The 16,691-nt window shown below is 36.7% G+C and overlaps 1 protein-coding gene across 1 annotated transcript; it reads right to left on the bottom strand.

Moving 5' to 3' along the window:
- Positions 1–11,255: 11,255 nt before the first annotated feature.
- On the bottom strand, positions 11,256–15,818 carry tmtops3b (teleost multiple tissue opsin 3b). Its single transcript, XM_051121512.1, has 4 exons — positions 15,464–15,818; positions 13,548–13,876; positions 11,998–12,228; positions 11,256–11,924 (listed from the first exon to the last, which is right to left on the bottom strand). Exons 1-4 carry the CDS (start codon positions 15,816–15,818, stop codon positions 11,703–11,705), a joined length of 1,137 nt encoding a protein of 378 aa, XP_050977469.1. The 3' UTR covers positions 11,256–11,702.
- Positions 15,819–16,691: the final 873 nt, after the last annotated feature.

Here is a 16,691-nt window from a genome sequence, read left to right on the forward strand (position 1 = left end):
AAATTGATTTTGTTTTGCTTTGCTTCACTGGAGTGGTATAATGAAACCTTGATCATGTCTAATGCACAACCTATGGGGAGGCCATTGGAAAACCATATGCTTTTGTTTAATGTACTGTAAATGGGCATGATATAGGCCTCATTTAAAGACCATGCAGCTCAACTCTATTGAACTCAAATACGATCAAACCATTAAATAATGTATATAGGGACATTTTAATGAAAAGCACTGAAGATGAAGAAGGCAAGATGGTCTTGCTTGACCGTGTTTTCAAGACGTATTAAACGCAATCAAGCATTTGAGACTGGCCAATATTATAAAGCAGCAGAAGAAAATGAAATAACAGAAAATACCTTTAACTTTTTGGCTGACATAAACATAAATTGATAAACGTGTTCTTAACCATTGGTTATCGTCATTCTAAAAGCCACTTTTAACCCTGTGTAAAGGTGGGTTTCACACTTAGTAAGGGTTTAGCGCCGTTTTTTTTAAATCTCCCACTTCAAACCTCAGTAAGTTCCAGTCAATCACATGACACGTTAACATATTGACCACATCGTCTTGTCAGAAACAACAATTAACATAAAATGCTGCCTTTCCTTTTGAAAACACCTGACAAAAAGATAAAATTAAGGTACGTATCTTAATGTCTAATGTTTTTAAGTTTGACAAAAGACAGCTTCACACTACATTACGTTGGACAGTGACCTTAAACGACTCGTCTCGCTGAGGTCGGGATTGATCGATCGGCCCCAAGTTCACAGGTTAGTTATCCGACTTCAAGCATCGTTACAGACGTTATTTCTGAGTAGGAGTTGTAAAAAAGTTAGAATTTCGAGTTGTCTGGTACGCAGCAGTGTGGGACATTTCAACGCGGATGTTCCCACTTCCGACCTCGGCTGGAAGGTGACATTCGAACCGCTTTGGCGCCATTTTTTCAAACGTGTGCAGAGTGAAACGATGTGGTGGAACGTTACTTACGACGAGATGCTTAGAAACAAACACATAATCACGTGCCCCATATGCTTTGGACAGAACATGTGAACCGAAATGAATTAGAGACCTATTCTCACCTTTAGATTCCAAAAAGTCCATTCAGAAAAAACTTAATAGCAGTTGCCTGCCATGTTGGTTTATGAACACTTAAAAACTTAATTTGCTTTTCTTTGTTTCCTGTGATTTTGTTCCTGTTCCCTGTGTTTATACACAGGAATATTTGTTAACCCCAGGTAAATTAGGAGCAGTGTAAAATGTGAAGCGAGATAACCCAGGATTCTGTTTACCTGGTGAGAATAACTCGTTAAAGGGGTCATGAGATCGATTTTTTTAATTTATTTATTTTAAAATGTTCCTTGACACCATGTCCTATCTACAGACGACACCACAACATGCGATAAAAGGTATCTTTTCCATGTTAATCAGAGTTTTTGTCCTAATTAGCCATGACGGTGACACACAAAATATCTGTTTTAGAAACGGTTTCTATTTCTGTGATGTCACGGCTGGAACAACAGCATACAAACTATGACAATTATAATCTCAGGTACTAATTATGTGCTTAATTCAATGTGAGTGTAAATATCATATTGTGTGACATTTATAGCTGTACTGAAATCAATAATAGATCATTTACCTCAGATGGTGAAAATAAATTTAAATAAAACAAGTTGAAACTTTGAACTCATTGCGAACCAACAAGTGTTTTCAGTGACAAAGATAATATCAGTCCCTCAGTATGTAGTTTTAATAATGTTAAAAAGGTTTAATATTTATGAATTAATTATAAACTTGTCGCTGGAATCTTGTCACGTTGTGTGCGGTTAGGACACGGTGTGAGGTTTACTTATAATCTTAATAACGTTTTTTGCACACACACACACACACACACACACACACAAAATAAATATGAGCAAAAATGATTATTTTTAATCCTCATTCTGACCCTCTCTCTAAAACTACCTGTTTTAAGGGGCGGGTCCTTTAAGACTTCAGTCAGTAATCTGCCACTCTTATGACTGGCTAACGTAATAGCATAGGAAACAATATCAATGCCCGCCCCCTCACTATTGCATATGAATGTTTTGACAACATAATCATGGTCATGGTCATTTCTAGACAAAGCATTATGAATCATTTACTTACAGTTTGTGATGCAGCTGCAGTCAAATCTAGTACTGCTTCATCTCTCAACAAATGTTTCTTTGTGAACTCTCCATTACATTGTGCCTCGTTTACAAAACAAAACGCTCTGGACGTGATCCAAGATAACATTAAAAAATAACTATCCACTTGTTTCTTACACTGGGATCCTTCTGAAATCTGTACAAAGACGTAGACGAGCTGTTTAAATCAAACGCATTAAAACGAACGCACTTTCACTCAATTTGTCCAGTTGACGACAGACTCAAAAGTGTGGACTGTGTGAGAAAGCGAATGTATACTGTATCCAGTGTAAACAGGATAGCGACAGTGATTGTATTTTCTATTTAATTTTGACGCCATGCAACACTCACATTCAGTGGGCGGGGCCTAAGAAGATGACTATTCGTCAATGTCTTGCTCTGGAGGCAGTGTTTATGCAAACGACCGAGCTCAGATGACCTCAGAGCACCTCAGATCCAAACAAGTTATTTTTGGAGTTGATTAAATAAATGCTTTTGTTCATAATGAGGAGGAGGTTTTAAGCTATGAAACTTGCAGGATGTTTTAATGGTACGACGTCCTCTTATATGACAAGGCAAATTTGATTTCTCATATCATGACCCCTTTAACTAGTTCAAGTGTGAAAGTACTAAATGTGTCTCTATAGGCACCTTGGGTGAATCTGGGATGGTTACATCATCACTGCCCAGGCTAAGGCCATCAAATCCTATGTTAATATTTCATATCCTGAAATGAATTTTGAATGACCTGGGCTTTCGTTCCCAATAAATCCAGTGAGACAAGATTATTTGCCCCTGGGAAAGGTGCTAAAGGCTTTGCATTCATTAACATTCATATCATTAAACGAGCATTACTCGCGGTGGCGAGGAGGTGACATCAGCCGGTTGGTAGCCAGGTGGTGTCTGAACTGATATGGAAGAGTGGTGTGGGATGGATAGATGTGTAGATACTGAAGAAAGGAAATGAGATGGAGAAGTGAAGTTATGATAGACAGCTCAGTGCTGATCTGCCGTTTTAGAATCTGATTCGGAGAGCAGCACTCAGGAAATTGTGCTTCGTGCTGCACCAGTAAATGAAAATAATGAATGGAGGGAGACCAGACGAGAGGGTGAGTCTGGACTGAATCGCATGTACAGCCGGCTATACAATGTGCAGTCATGCATGGTCACTGTAACTCTGCCACGGTCAACTTGGACTCTATAGAGGAAAGGCACGGCTCGGTGAGCACCGACTTCTTAAAAGAATTTTACTGGCTGCTGTGTGAGATTTCAAGTTTTTACACAACACTGGCAAACCCGCAGATACTAGAAAGTATAGTTGCAGGTCTGTGTTTGTATTTACAGTACAGCAGATTTAAGCGTGAAGTTCCCATCTGTTTTGGTGTGCGTGTGCTGCGAGTACTGCCTCGCAGGCTCTGATGTTGATGATGGAGTGCAGAAGAAAGGCGGGGCTGACAGCCTGTACCATCACTGGTTGCCATGGAATCAGGGAGGATGTGATTTCAGTGCTTACGGGGACTCTTTAAAAACCTCTTATATGTAGTTTTTGGCTGATTAATATGTATATGCATCTATGCTTCAGATTCAGATATTCAGTATCTGGCCAGAGAAACTGAAATGCACATAAGCCTAGTCATGTTTTATTCTATGTGTCATAAAAGCACTGATTCAGGCCATCAGAAGAATCTGGAAGCTTTAGGTTTCTATCTTGTAAATGGAGAGAGCAGGTTAAAAATGCATGTGAGAATCAAACCTTGTGTTGTTTGTGGGTTTGTTTTATGCATGTTATAAAAGCTTGGCTTACTTTGACTTCCTCTTTGAATCTATAGGGATTTATACATACGCACATATACAGTCATGCACATATGCTGTTAGACGCCTCAATGTGTAGCCTCGCCCCCATCCTACCTAGTTCCATCTTTTATTTTACTTAGGCACAGCTCCAGGTATACAAAAACTCGAAAAAATAGTTACACATGGACTGTCAGGGCAAATCAAGGACATTTCTACCCTTTCATAAGTAGGCTACTGGGGCGCAGGCCTCCATCAAAAAATGTCTACATTTTCTCATTTATGGTACTGTTTTGGATGTAAACGATCATCACTTGCAGTACAAAGCATGTTGCTCATTCAAGCAGAATGGTTTCATCACTGACATACATTTATGAGTTTTGTTTCATACAATGGACTGTAGCTAAATGATTAAGTGTAAATGATTCAGTGCATGAGTAAACTGCTTGTATTAATCAAACTGAACTGCAAAAACCCAAATGAATGGCAAATCCATTTAACTGAATATATCAATAGTGATTCATCAATGAATCACTAGCTCGGATTCTAAACAGCTGACAGAAACCACACATGATATTATTGCTGAAATATTATCAGAGATGATGAGAATCAGGTTGGTATGCAGTATTCTCCAGCATCAACATCAATATTTTACTAGGTCACAGCGGCAATTCATTGGGGCTCATGCCCCTGTAAAAAGGGTCCAATGACACCCCTAGTGAAAATATGACAAAATTTGTTAAAATTTAAAATCTGAACAGTCTGGAAAACTTTTAGTTGGATAATTTCACGTAGTCCATGTGGGTGTTTTCAGCACTTCACACAGAACAAAGTGCAAGCCATGATTTCTGATTCAGGAATGAATGACTCTTATGAACTGGTTCTTCTTAATAAGTCAGTCAAAATGATTCACAAACTCGCATAAATGTTAGTCAAAATATGATAAAAATGTCTTAAAAAATGTAAAATATTAAAAGTCTGGAAAACTCTGTCACTCTGTCTATGTCCATACAAGGTTTATTCAGATAGATAGTTTAACATTTTTTAATTTGTAAACAAACAACACATTGCAAAAAAGTAATATCTTATTCAGTATTTTTGTCTTGTTACTAGTCAAAATATCTTTAAAACTTAAATCATGCATTTACTACATAAGCAATTGACGTAAGATATTTTTAATGCAGATCATTTTATTTGTTTTGAGAAAATTCACTTAATTTAGATTTTTCCCCCCAAGAAACAAGACTAAATATCTTACGCCATTTTGCTTATCTAGTAAATGCATCAAGTAAAAGCATTTTTTTTAATTAAATTAAACAGGGCAAATTATCGCGAGAGTACAATTCAGGGTTACCAGGTTTTCACAACATACCCGCCCAATTACTACTCAAAACTAGCCCAATTGCATCTTGAAGGGGGTCCCCTTTTAAAAATCATGTTCTGGGGGATAAATACATGTTTTTTTGGTCTGGGTTCCCCTGGTAAATTCATATTTCAGGAGCTAAATATGATGTTATTGGGGTCACTTCAACCCGCGGACATCAAAAAACGCGCAGCAACAGTGTTAAAGTAGCCCAATTCCATGGGAAAACCGCGACTTGGCAACACTGGCACAACTGACCTATCGGTAAGCCCCAATAGGTAAGCCCCATTAACTGCTTGAGCAGAAGAAAATTGCCACTTAATGACAGTATGACAACCAGAAAATGAACGTTGAATAATAAACTTCCAAATTCCATTACCAATCCTAGTAATGTACCCTAGAAACATCGTTTTATCATTTTTGTAGCATAAACAGCATCAAAACGTTGAGAGCTTCGGATCTTCCAACGTTTCTCAATTGCGCTGAAGCTGAGTTTCATTCTCTGTGCAGCTGATACTCAACTGCCACTGGCTCATTTGCGTTTGAGGGGAGGGGCTTACAGATAGCTCAATTCCAAAACAGCACCGATGGGAGGGGAAATTCCTGCAGGTGATTTACTAACAATGCGCAAATTAAAGAAGACAGAAGCAACATCTCATTTACATACCGACCAACGCAATATACAAAGTGTAGATGCAAATATAGAATACAAAAATAAAATATGTTAAAATAAACCAAAAAAATGAAGGTTTGCAAGATGTTTTGATAGACCTGCTATTGCATGACACCTAGTTGAGGGTTCACATTATAATTTAAGTTTAAGACATGCGTTAAATAATGGCGCAAATGACAGTGATTTGACGGGCGCACATGTTAGTAAAACGTGCTTTGTGATTCATTTAAATACTCTCTCCTACAAATGCACATTCAATAAGGTCGTGCACAAAAATAACTACATGCCTAATTCATTACTGCGCATCTTTAGTAAGACCTGACAGTACAATTCTAACACCAAAAGATGGTTTGCGTTGGCGCAATCTGTTAGTAAAACTGGCCCTAAGTAATATAAACCTTTTTTGCAGTGCACTTATGAACCGGTTCTTTTTAAAAAAGATCAAAATGATTCAAAAACTCTCAAACTTACGAGTTATTTTTTTTACTGATTTAAAAAAAAAAATTATTATATTTAATTCTAAATAAATGCCAAGTTCTGTCATGAAACTGGGACAAGTTGATTGGTTCATGTCACATCCACAGCCAATCAGCTTACTGCTTTATATTTAAATAGCTAGTTAGCATTCATGGCACGCTTTCAGAGTTTCTCTGAAACCCTCCACCTCCCTAGCTCCACCTGTTAGGATTTGCTACAGGTTATTATATATGCTACTTGTGTCAACAGCAGAATGTCTTAAATACAGCAGCGTATCAGCATATGTACTACACTGTAAAAAACAATTTGTTGAGCCAACTTAAAATAATTTGTAACCTGCCTGCCTTAAAATTTTAAGTTTAGTCAACTCAAAAAAAGTTTATTCAACTTGAAATGTTAAATTATACTAAGTGACAAATTAGATATTTGAGTTGAATCAACTTAAAATTTTAAGGCAGCTGGGTTGCTTACCCATCTGTTAAGTTTAGCAAATATCTAAGTTGTTACTTAGTACAACTTAACATTTCAAGTTGACTAAACTTATTTTAGTTGACTGAACTTAAAATTTTAAGGCAGCAGGGTAACAAATTATTTTAAGCTGACTCAACAAATTGTGTTTTTTATTTAATTTATTTTAGTTATTTATTTTATTTAATTTGTTTTTTACAGTGTAGGAGTAGCAAGTTCATTGCTTTGCTGCAGCAACAGTAGCAACAATAATCTACAATAACAGCAGCAGCAATAGAGCAGCAGAACCGTAGTAGATCTGTTCCACCAAATACCAATTAGATGCATGTCATGATAGAAATTATATTATCAAATAACCATATATATATATAAACAAATCACACACATGCATGCATAATTCACATAAACAACACTTTATACTGCATAATTTTTATGAAATATCACAGCATCTTCCACAAATAAAATTCAGTCAAACTGGGTAACCAAGGACACATCCATAAGACTGTCAGTTTATAGATTTTTCAGACTCAATGCTCGGCTCACGGTTTGAGCGCTGATGTGCGTATGTGCTCGGCTTTGGCACTCATTTCACCTGATCGATCAGTAAACAGTCAGAGTTCAAGGATAAGACTGATCTCTAGAGCAAAAATGACAGCTTGATGATGCCATTCAATCTGATGATGCCATTCTAACAAAATGGGAACAGAGTGAACATGAGACCAAAAGGAAAGCAGCTGTACTGAATACAAAGGGAGAAAGCAATAGACTATTTTTTTGGAGGAATATAGACAGGAACTCCTATTCATTAAACCACAGGATTGTGGTTTGTAATTATAAGAGGTCTATGCATTACCTTTCTGCTGTTTACCACTGTGCTGAGATTGAAATATACTGCCATAGATTATCTGACATGACAGGCCAAATTAATGCCTGTCGGTAATCATGCATGTGAACCTTTGCCTGGCCCCTGTATAATTAATGACAATGAGGTTCATGAGATTTGTGATGGGATAATGAACTTGAGAGATGAATACAGAGAATAGGATTTGACATAATACACAGATCACTCACATTATGGATTTAATTACGGCAAACACGCTGATTGCATTGTGATATACTGAAAGGAAAAACTGGGAGCACTGGATGGCCAGCTAATTTTTGTTTTGATCATATTTTTAATACGAATGCAATTACATTTTAAACATATCTATTAAAATGAACATTAAAATATGTATTTGTCTATAAATCATTGTGATTCATTTGATAAACTATTTAGCATATCATGTAAGTGATTTGATTACATTTTTAATCGAGCTTAAGCATAACTGTTGCATACCAAACCTTGTCAGCTCAGATGGGTTTTTCAGATCAACATGCCATTCTCAGAGCTGAAGCTCTTTTCTCATCGACTGGTTTGCTGGCTCATTAGAGAGTGTGATATGCAGCTTTATCTCTGTCAGGTACAAGCCAATTTCAGAGCCAGTCATTCTGTGATGAGAACAAGGAGCACTATTAATGAAAGCCTTCCTCACATATTTCCTGTGAACTTAATCAGCCAAGGCTAATCATAGAACCTGCACCATCTATCTTGACGAACAGTTAAAAAAGGGTTCAACCTTTTGAAATGATCTCAGTTTATGTCAGCAGGTTCTCAGCGTGTGCTCTGATAGTTTCCATCTAAGTCAATAATAATTCAATTCTGCCATTTAACAATATTTTCATGTTTTATGTGCATATTATTTACATTTAGTAACTTTTTGGGACTGTCAAATATGTCCTATAGCTGCTCATCAGATCTGCACAGGAGATATTTTAGTCCATTCCTCTGCACAAGCTGTTTCATAAATATTTTGGGATATCTTGCATATTTTTGGGATGCCTCAAATGGCCTTGAATAGAAATCATGCCACCGCATTTCAATGAGATTGAGGTCAGGACTGTGACCTGACTATTGTAATATATGGAATTTCCACAGTTTGGACACACTCTGATGGTGATTTATTCCTTTGTTTAGGAACAAACATGTTGCACGACCCACTTTTCTTTAAAGTTTCTGATCACAAACTTCCTGACAATGTGCTGTAAAATTGGAATGATGATATTTTAATCAGTGTGCTTGCAGATCCATAGATTTCTTTCTAGGGTACTTTGTCATTTGTTGAAGGATCTTTTGACATGTCCTTACACTGACCTTTTGAAGGACAGCCAAGGTACCACTGGTGCTGAATTTCTTCTTTTTGTAATCAATCTGCTTCAATGGGGACTGATGGAGCCCCAAGTCTTCAGACATCCTCTTGTAACCTTTTCCAGACTAATGAGCCTGTGCAATTCCTCTTCTGTGGTTCTCTGAAATCTCTTAGGTCATGCCATATTACTTTACAGAATTCAGAGGTAAGGAGCAGGTAACCAAATATTTCATTTTTCAAAAGGCCATTTTTCTTTATAAATTCACATTGTAAATGAATTACCTCTTTGATGGATTTAACCATTTGTTGATATAGATTTGCAAAATTCATATCAACATATTGCACTTTAACTGAATTCAGAGGTAAAGAGTAGGTAACCAAATATTTCATTTTTCAAGAGACTATAATACTAGCAGTGATGGGAATAACGGCATTATTTTTTTCAGTAACGAATATTTAAACGAATTACTGTTTCGACGTTACAACACCATTACCGTTACTGACAACAAAATGTGGCGTTACTATAAATATGTTATTATAATTTTATTTTTCAGTTCATCAGCGTACCTGTATTTGACGAACTGTAAACTCTGACACAGACAACGTGATTAATGTTCATGAACCCCGCAGCTTATTAATCCTTAGTGCGTTTTATATTGTTATATTGCTATTAGTACCTATCAGTATTATTTTTCTTTTTTTATATAAACTCTAAATTACAAACAATATCTTTAGCATATCTTCAGCTTACGTTTAGTTAACATGACAAATATGCATTCATATATGGTTATTCTAATTACTGAAGTTCTAATTACTAAAGTTTAATGCTAAATTATCATAATATCATATTATAATGCTTGACTGATACATACAGGATATCAGATATTTAATATTAGTTTGGAAAAATGTAATTCATTTAATTTAAATTTCATTCATTTAAGATATTTAATACTGGGGGCATCCAAGTTATTTGACATATTTAAGCATTTTTTTTAAAAAGTAACACAGTAGTTAATTTCCCTGATAATTAGTTACTTTTATAATGATGTAACTACTAACTCAATTACTATTTGTGAGAAATAACTAGTAACTATAACTAATTATTTTTTTAAAGTCACATGCCCAACACTGTATACTAGAAATTCACATAGGGCCCTATGATTTTCGTTTTGCAAAAAAGCGCAGACAGAATCGCGGAATCCAGTCATAAAAATGTAATTTACTGTACAACGCGGTGCGGCTGCCCCCCTAATAGTCGACTAACCGTTAGTCGATGAGAAGAGGTTTGGTCGACCAAAATTTTATTAGTAGCAGTCACAGAAAAAAAAAAAAAAATCATGAAATATTTACATACACTTGATTCTTAATACTGTGTTCTTATCTGAACAACCCACCGTTTTTTTTTTGTTTGTTTTCATAGTGATAGTTGTTCATGAGTCCCTTGTTTGTCCTGAATTGTTAAACTGCCCGCTGCTCTTCAGAAAAATCCTTCAGGTCCCACAAATTCTTTGCTTTTTTCAGCTTTTTTTTGGGTATTTGAACCCTTTGCAACAATGACTGTATGATTTTGAGATCTATCTTTTCACACTGAGGACAACTGAGGGACTCAAGAAGTTTTAGGCAACATAAGACAAATGTACACATCTTCATTCTGTTCAAAAGTTTACACCCCTGGCTCTTAATGCATCATTTAGGTAACAACACAGTATTAAGAATCAAGTGTATGTAACCTTTTAAACGGGGCCATTTTTATAAATCCATCTATTAATTTCTCTTGTAAACTATATGTGAAATATCTTATTCAGGTCAGTACTAAATAAAAAACAACATGCATTTTGTATGATCCCTCTTATTTTGGTAAAATAAATAACATCTTGCAGATTCTGCAAGGTGTATGTAAACTTTTGACCTCAACTGTATAAAGTGAATTTTAAGTAATTGAACAACACCAAAAAGGAAAACAAATTAATAAAATAAAAAAATATTAACAGAAAATAAATTCATAAAAATACATTTCAATACAAGTGATTGCAGTCATTTAAAGTAATAAATCACTAGACGGAATAGAACATAATATGCAATATTCAGACATTTAAGTTTATTAAATCAATTTGCCAAGTTAAAATGCTCTTTTTGAATTATGTAAGAAAAAAATCACTGGTAAAATATTTTGGTTTATAGCTGTGTCACTGCAAGGTAAGAGGGTTCAGGTGACCTACTCAATGTACCCAAAGAAGATTCTGATATAGTATGACCGCAACATCCTAATACTTCTATTTTTTCACTTCAGTGCACACCACAGGCGTGACCTTCGGATGCTGCCAAGCCCAAGTTTCATTGTTTCACGTTTGAACAAATACTGACACCTGGTGGCAATAATTACATGCAACATTTGCAAAAAATGTAAACACATTAAATAATATCTACATTGCACTTAAAGCACAATCGTGAAGCAAAATACTAATATCCCAGTATCTTTCTGAACAACACAACACATTTTGTCTTAAATATATGGCAGTAAGAATGCATACAATGTCCGTCTAAGTAGTTTTGCAAGAACGGCATTTTCATATCCCAAGTTTTTATGAAGTACAATGTACCACAAGCACCAAAGTCTTATTACCTCCATGTACTGAAGTATGTGTCTGGGTCCCAAAACTGTCTGGGCTGTCAGGTGAAAAAGCTGCACCGTATGACCCCATAGGGATGCAATCTTGTTGAGCACCACCTTCTTCTGTGTGAAGGGTGAGATGGGCTGGAGGTTCAGGTCCACATCTTACTAAAGCTATAAAGCACCTGTAAAACTAGCAGTAAATCCAGATTTGACAGTAAGACTGGTCTATAAGAATAATTTGGATACAACTGAGAAGCACATACCTGATTATTGAACAGCACATAGATGATTGGGTTCAAAACAGTGCTGCTCTTTGCTAGTATGGAGGACACAACGCTGGCTGTGGGGCTGACAATACCAACGCTGAATGTGCCAAGCAATGCCATGACCCCGTACGGCATCCAACAGAGCAGGTAACAGGACACCATGGAAACCACCATCACCAGCACGTGCGTTTCCCTCCTCTGTGCAGCTGTCTGATTGATCTTAGCAACCTGTGAGATGAGGAGACACGCTTTGAGGTTTGCTTTTCAAAGAATAACAACGACAAGGCTGGTTTGAAAAACCACATGGTGTTTATGCACCAGATTGCTTTTCACTGATGGATTTTACAATAATGTTCCATTTGTTAATATCAGTTAACTACATTAGTTAACATGTAGAAAAAATTAAGTGTTATCAGAGAATTTAATGGAATAGTTTAACCAAAAAAGAAAATTTGCTGAAAATGTACTCACTCTCAGGGCATCCAAGATGTAGATGAGATTGGGACATATTTAGAGAAATGTAGCATTACATCACTTACTCATTAATGCATCCTTTGCAGTGAATGGGTGCCATCAGAATGAGAGTCCAAACAGCTGATAAAAACATCACAATAATCCACACGACTTAAGTCAATAAATTGACGTCTCATGAAGCAAAACGCTGTGTGTTTGTAAGAAACAAATCTAATGTTAAATTTCTTAAGATCTGCTCTGATGAGGAAAAAACAACATCTTGGATGACATGAGGGTGAGTAAATATTCCATTTTGGGTGAACTTTTCCTTTAAACAACACATTTTGTTTTGATTTATGAAGAATTGTTGTTTTGAGGGACTGAGGGACTCATACGCAACTATTACAGAAGGTTCAAACACTCACTGATGCTTTAGAAGGAAACATGATGCATTAAGAGCCAGGGGGTGAAAACTTTTGAACGGATTGAGGATGTGTACATTTATTTTGCCTAAATATCATATTTTTTCATTTAGTACTGTCCTTTAAAAGTTACAGAAGATACTTACATGTCTCCCAGAAGACAAAACTAGTTAAATTTACCCTGTTCTTCACATTCAAAAAGTTTTCACCCCCCAGCGTAATGCGTCGCGTTTCCTTCTAAAGCATCAATGAGTGTTTGAACCTTCTGTAATTGTTGCATATGAGTCCCTCGGTTGTCCTCAGTGTGAAAAGATAAATCTCAAAATCATACAGTCACTGCTGGAAAGAGTTCAAATATACAAAAATGCTGAAAAAACAAAGAATTTGTGGGACCTGAAGGATTTCTTCAGAGCGTTTTACATACTAAAATACCCAAATCTCATCTAGCTGTGCATATAAATAACAGCAGCCCTAAATAATGATGACGATGAGTGTGAGAAGGACTTTGGTTCTGGACAGAGGCATGAAAAATGCTTAATTTATGGAGAACAAACGTTTGGCTAGAAAGATCGATGAGTCTTACTAGAAGAGAGCTCTTTATCAAAATCATTACTTCCACTCCCACTCTTTCTCTCTCACTTTCAACCTTTTCCTCTTTCACTCATCCCTCACCCCATGAATGGCAATAAGGATCTTCCCGTAGCAGTAGACCATCAGAAAAAGAGGCAGCAGCAGGCAGAAGACAAAGAGGCAGATGACGTAAGACCTTGTTTCCGGCGAGTGCTGGTCCCACTGGACTGAACAGGTGGTGCCGGGACCCTCAGGACCGTAGCTGCTCCAGCCAAAGAGTGGCGGGACTGTCCACATGAGAGAGTACAGCCAACAGCCTGTGATGAAGAGCCAGGCCTTCCTATAGTCAGACACATCTGCTTTTGAGCAGCAGAGGATAGTGTTGTAACGCTCGTAAGACAGTACAGCAAGGGACACCAGGGAAACAATACCTATTGATAATGGACAAAAAGACATATGTTATTATATGTTCATTAACTAATTTTTGTCATTGTTCGATTTATTTTGCTTGAAGTTTTTATCGATTTATTTTGCTAGTTGTAAACAACTTAACCTTTACATGAGGTAAAATGGCTATTTAAAGGGGTCATCGGATGCAAATTTTCGAGTTGATATGATTCTTTAGGGTCTTAATGAAAAGTCTATAATATACTTTGGTTAAAAATTCTCAATGGTTTTGTAAAACAACACCCTTTTTACCTTGTCAAAATGAGCTCTGCAAAAATCATCACATTCTAAGGGGTTGTTCCTTTAAATGCAAATGAGCTCTGCTCGCCCCACCCCTCTCTTCTCTCTGTAGAATGAGGATCTTGTTTACCTTAGCCGCGTTTAGCCGTGTTTAGCCACGTTTAGCCGCTAAACTTCCTAACTACCACGTTATAAGGAAAGGCGATCGCAAAGATTCATAAAAAACGCTTATACACACTTCTGCTGTAAGTGAAGCTGGATCACGAATGATTCACGCAAACATAGACGGATATATGTAGATCGGGAGGCGCATTCCATTCACGAACAAATGTAATCTACTGCATCTTCAGCGGCTCAGATGTCGGGAGTAAATGACGACCACTACGTTCATTATTACATCCAGCAACACAACACGTCAATCGCCCAATCGGAGATATTCTTGTCTAACTTACATCCCTGCTTCGGCATCGAAACAAGGAAAGTTACTGGACTGTGACAGCTGGTCTGAGGTAAGAGCTCATGTCAATCAACTATCGTGGGAGCGGCCTCTGTGGGTGTGACGCCACAACGACAGGCCTCTGAAAATGGCTCGATTTAAAAACGGGAATATTATTTTTACAGATTAATTCAAAAACACTGCATGGATTTTTATCATTATAGGGCAGATTTGTACATACACTGCCAACACACATTAATGTTCAAACAACATGTAAAAGTGAACTTAGCATCCGATGACCCCTTTAAGAGGTTGAACAAAATTCACTAAGAAATCGAAAATTACCCCATGAATTAATAATGTTTTTGAAATCATTTTTTATATTAACATATTACTCTCCCAGGAACGGAAACAATCAAAATACATGGATAACCAAACAAATAACCAATCCATAATACGAAACGACATGTTCTGTTACAAAAATTTACCTTGGTAACCCTAGTTTCTACCAAATTCTTTTTTAAATAACTATTATTATACCATGTACAAAATAAATCCACATCCATACATCTCACAACACCTGTAAAAACAAAGTTTTCGATAGACGCAACAGAACGAGAACGAATGACTCTTATGAACCGGTTCTTTTAACTGAATCAAAGCAACTAGTGTCCGAATCCGTAACAAATGACTCTTATGAAGCGATTCTTTTAAAAACAGGTAATAAGACGAAACTGCTAATGAATCAATCTAACGTGTGTCCTGAATCGCAAGAGCTATTATTACCAGTCAACGCTGTGTTTTGTATTTAATAACGTTAAAACTAATCATTAAGATTTTTTTTTTGTAATCAGTAGAATATCTTAATTTATTAATTTATTAGATCCCAGCTTACCGAACAGAGCGTTGGCAAAACCATACCACCTGCAGCCGTGAACACCCGTCAGCCACCGGCCGTATACAGACGCGGCGAAACTTAAAGGTGTGCCGAAGATGCAAACGAGCATGTCGCTCACACTGATGTTCAGCAGTATTAAGTTGATCGGAGTCCTCAGGACATGAAAGCGGGCGAAGACCAAAAGAACAAGGAAGTTATTTAGGAAACCGAAAACGAAGATTATTCCCAGACACACTGCCACCACAGTGTATCCCGTGCGGCTGAAACCAGGCTGATTTACAGGAGTCAGTGTGTCCAGCTGGCTGCTGTTTGAGGACTCTCTGGGAAGCATAAAATAATGGACAGTAACCATAGTAGACTAAACAGAGCACACCTGTATGCTGTAATGCAGAAGCTGAAGAAAGAGTAAGTTAGTTGGATTCTCAGGTTGTTTAAATACCATATAGACCCACAGATCAGGTTCATTATCGCCCCCGCTAGTGCCCCCTCCCTGTGAAAGCGACCCTCCCCGTGTTCAGTGGGTAAGATATGAGCGCCTCTCACAAATTAATCACGCGTATCTACATACTATGGCAAGCCATTTTAACAGTTACCCCTTAAAACTATATAGTTTAAATGACAGCTTTATTGTTTCAGTTATTAGTAAACATTTTGTAGTGTATAGGCCTTTTATCAATGAATTTCGTTTTGAATGTTGAATAGTTTGTATGAGCTTTAAAGTTGTCATTAACATGACATTTGACTAGTAAAAATGTTACTGTAAAAGTGAGATAAGAAATGTTACTACACTGAAAAAAAAAGTGTAGGGTTTACTTTGAAGCAATTTGCATGGAAAATCCACTTGTAAATTTCACAATTTTTAATTTGCAAAAATACATAATTATAAAATAATTAGGCTACATATGACAAGTAACCCACTGAGCTAAAGGAATTGTTCACTCAAAAATGAAAATTTGCTGAAAATGTATGCATCCTCATGTTATCCAAGATGTAGATAAGTTTCTTCATCAGAACAGATTTGAAAGAATTTAGCATTGCATCACTAGCTCAGCATTAGATTCTCTGCAGTGAACGGGTGCTGTCAGAATGACAGTCCAAACAGCTGATAAACACATACATAATCCACAAGTAACCCACAAAACAGCAGTATGTCAATTACCTTGTGAAGTGAAAATCTGCATGGTTGCTCCATCATTAAAGGGATAGTTTACCCAAAAATAAAAAT

Source organism: Labeo rohita, chromosome 10 (assembly GCF_022985175.1).
Source record: "Labeo rohita strain BAU-BD-2019 chromosome 10, IGBB_LRoh.1.0, whole genome shotgun sequence".
In the NCBI taxonomy this organism is placed as follows: domain Eukaryota; kingdom Metazoa; phylum Chordata; class Actinopteri; order Cypriniformes; family Cyprinidae; genus Labeo; species Labeo rohita.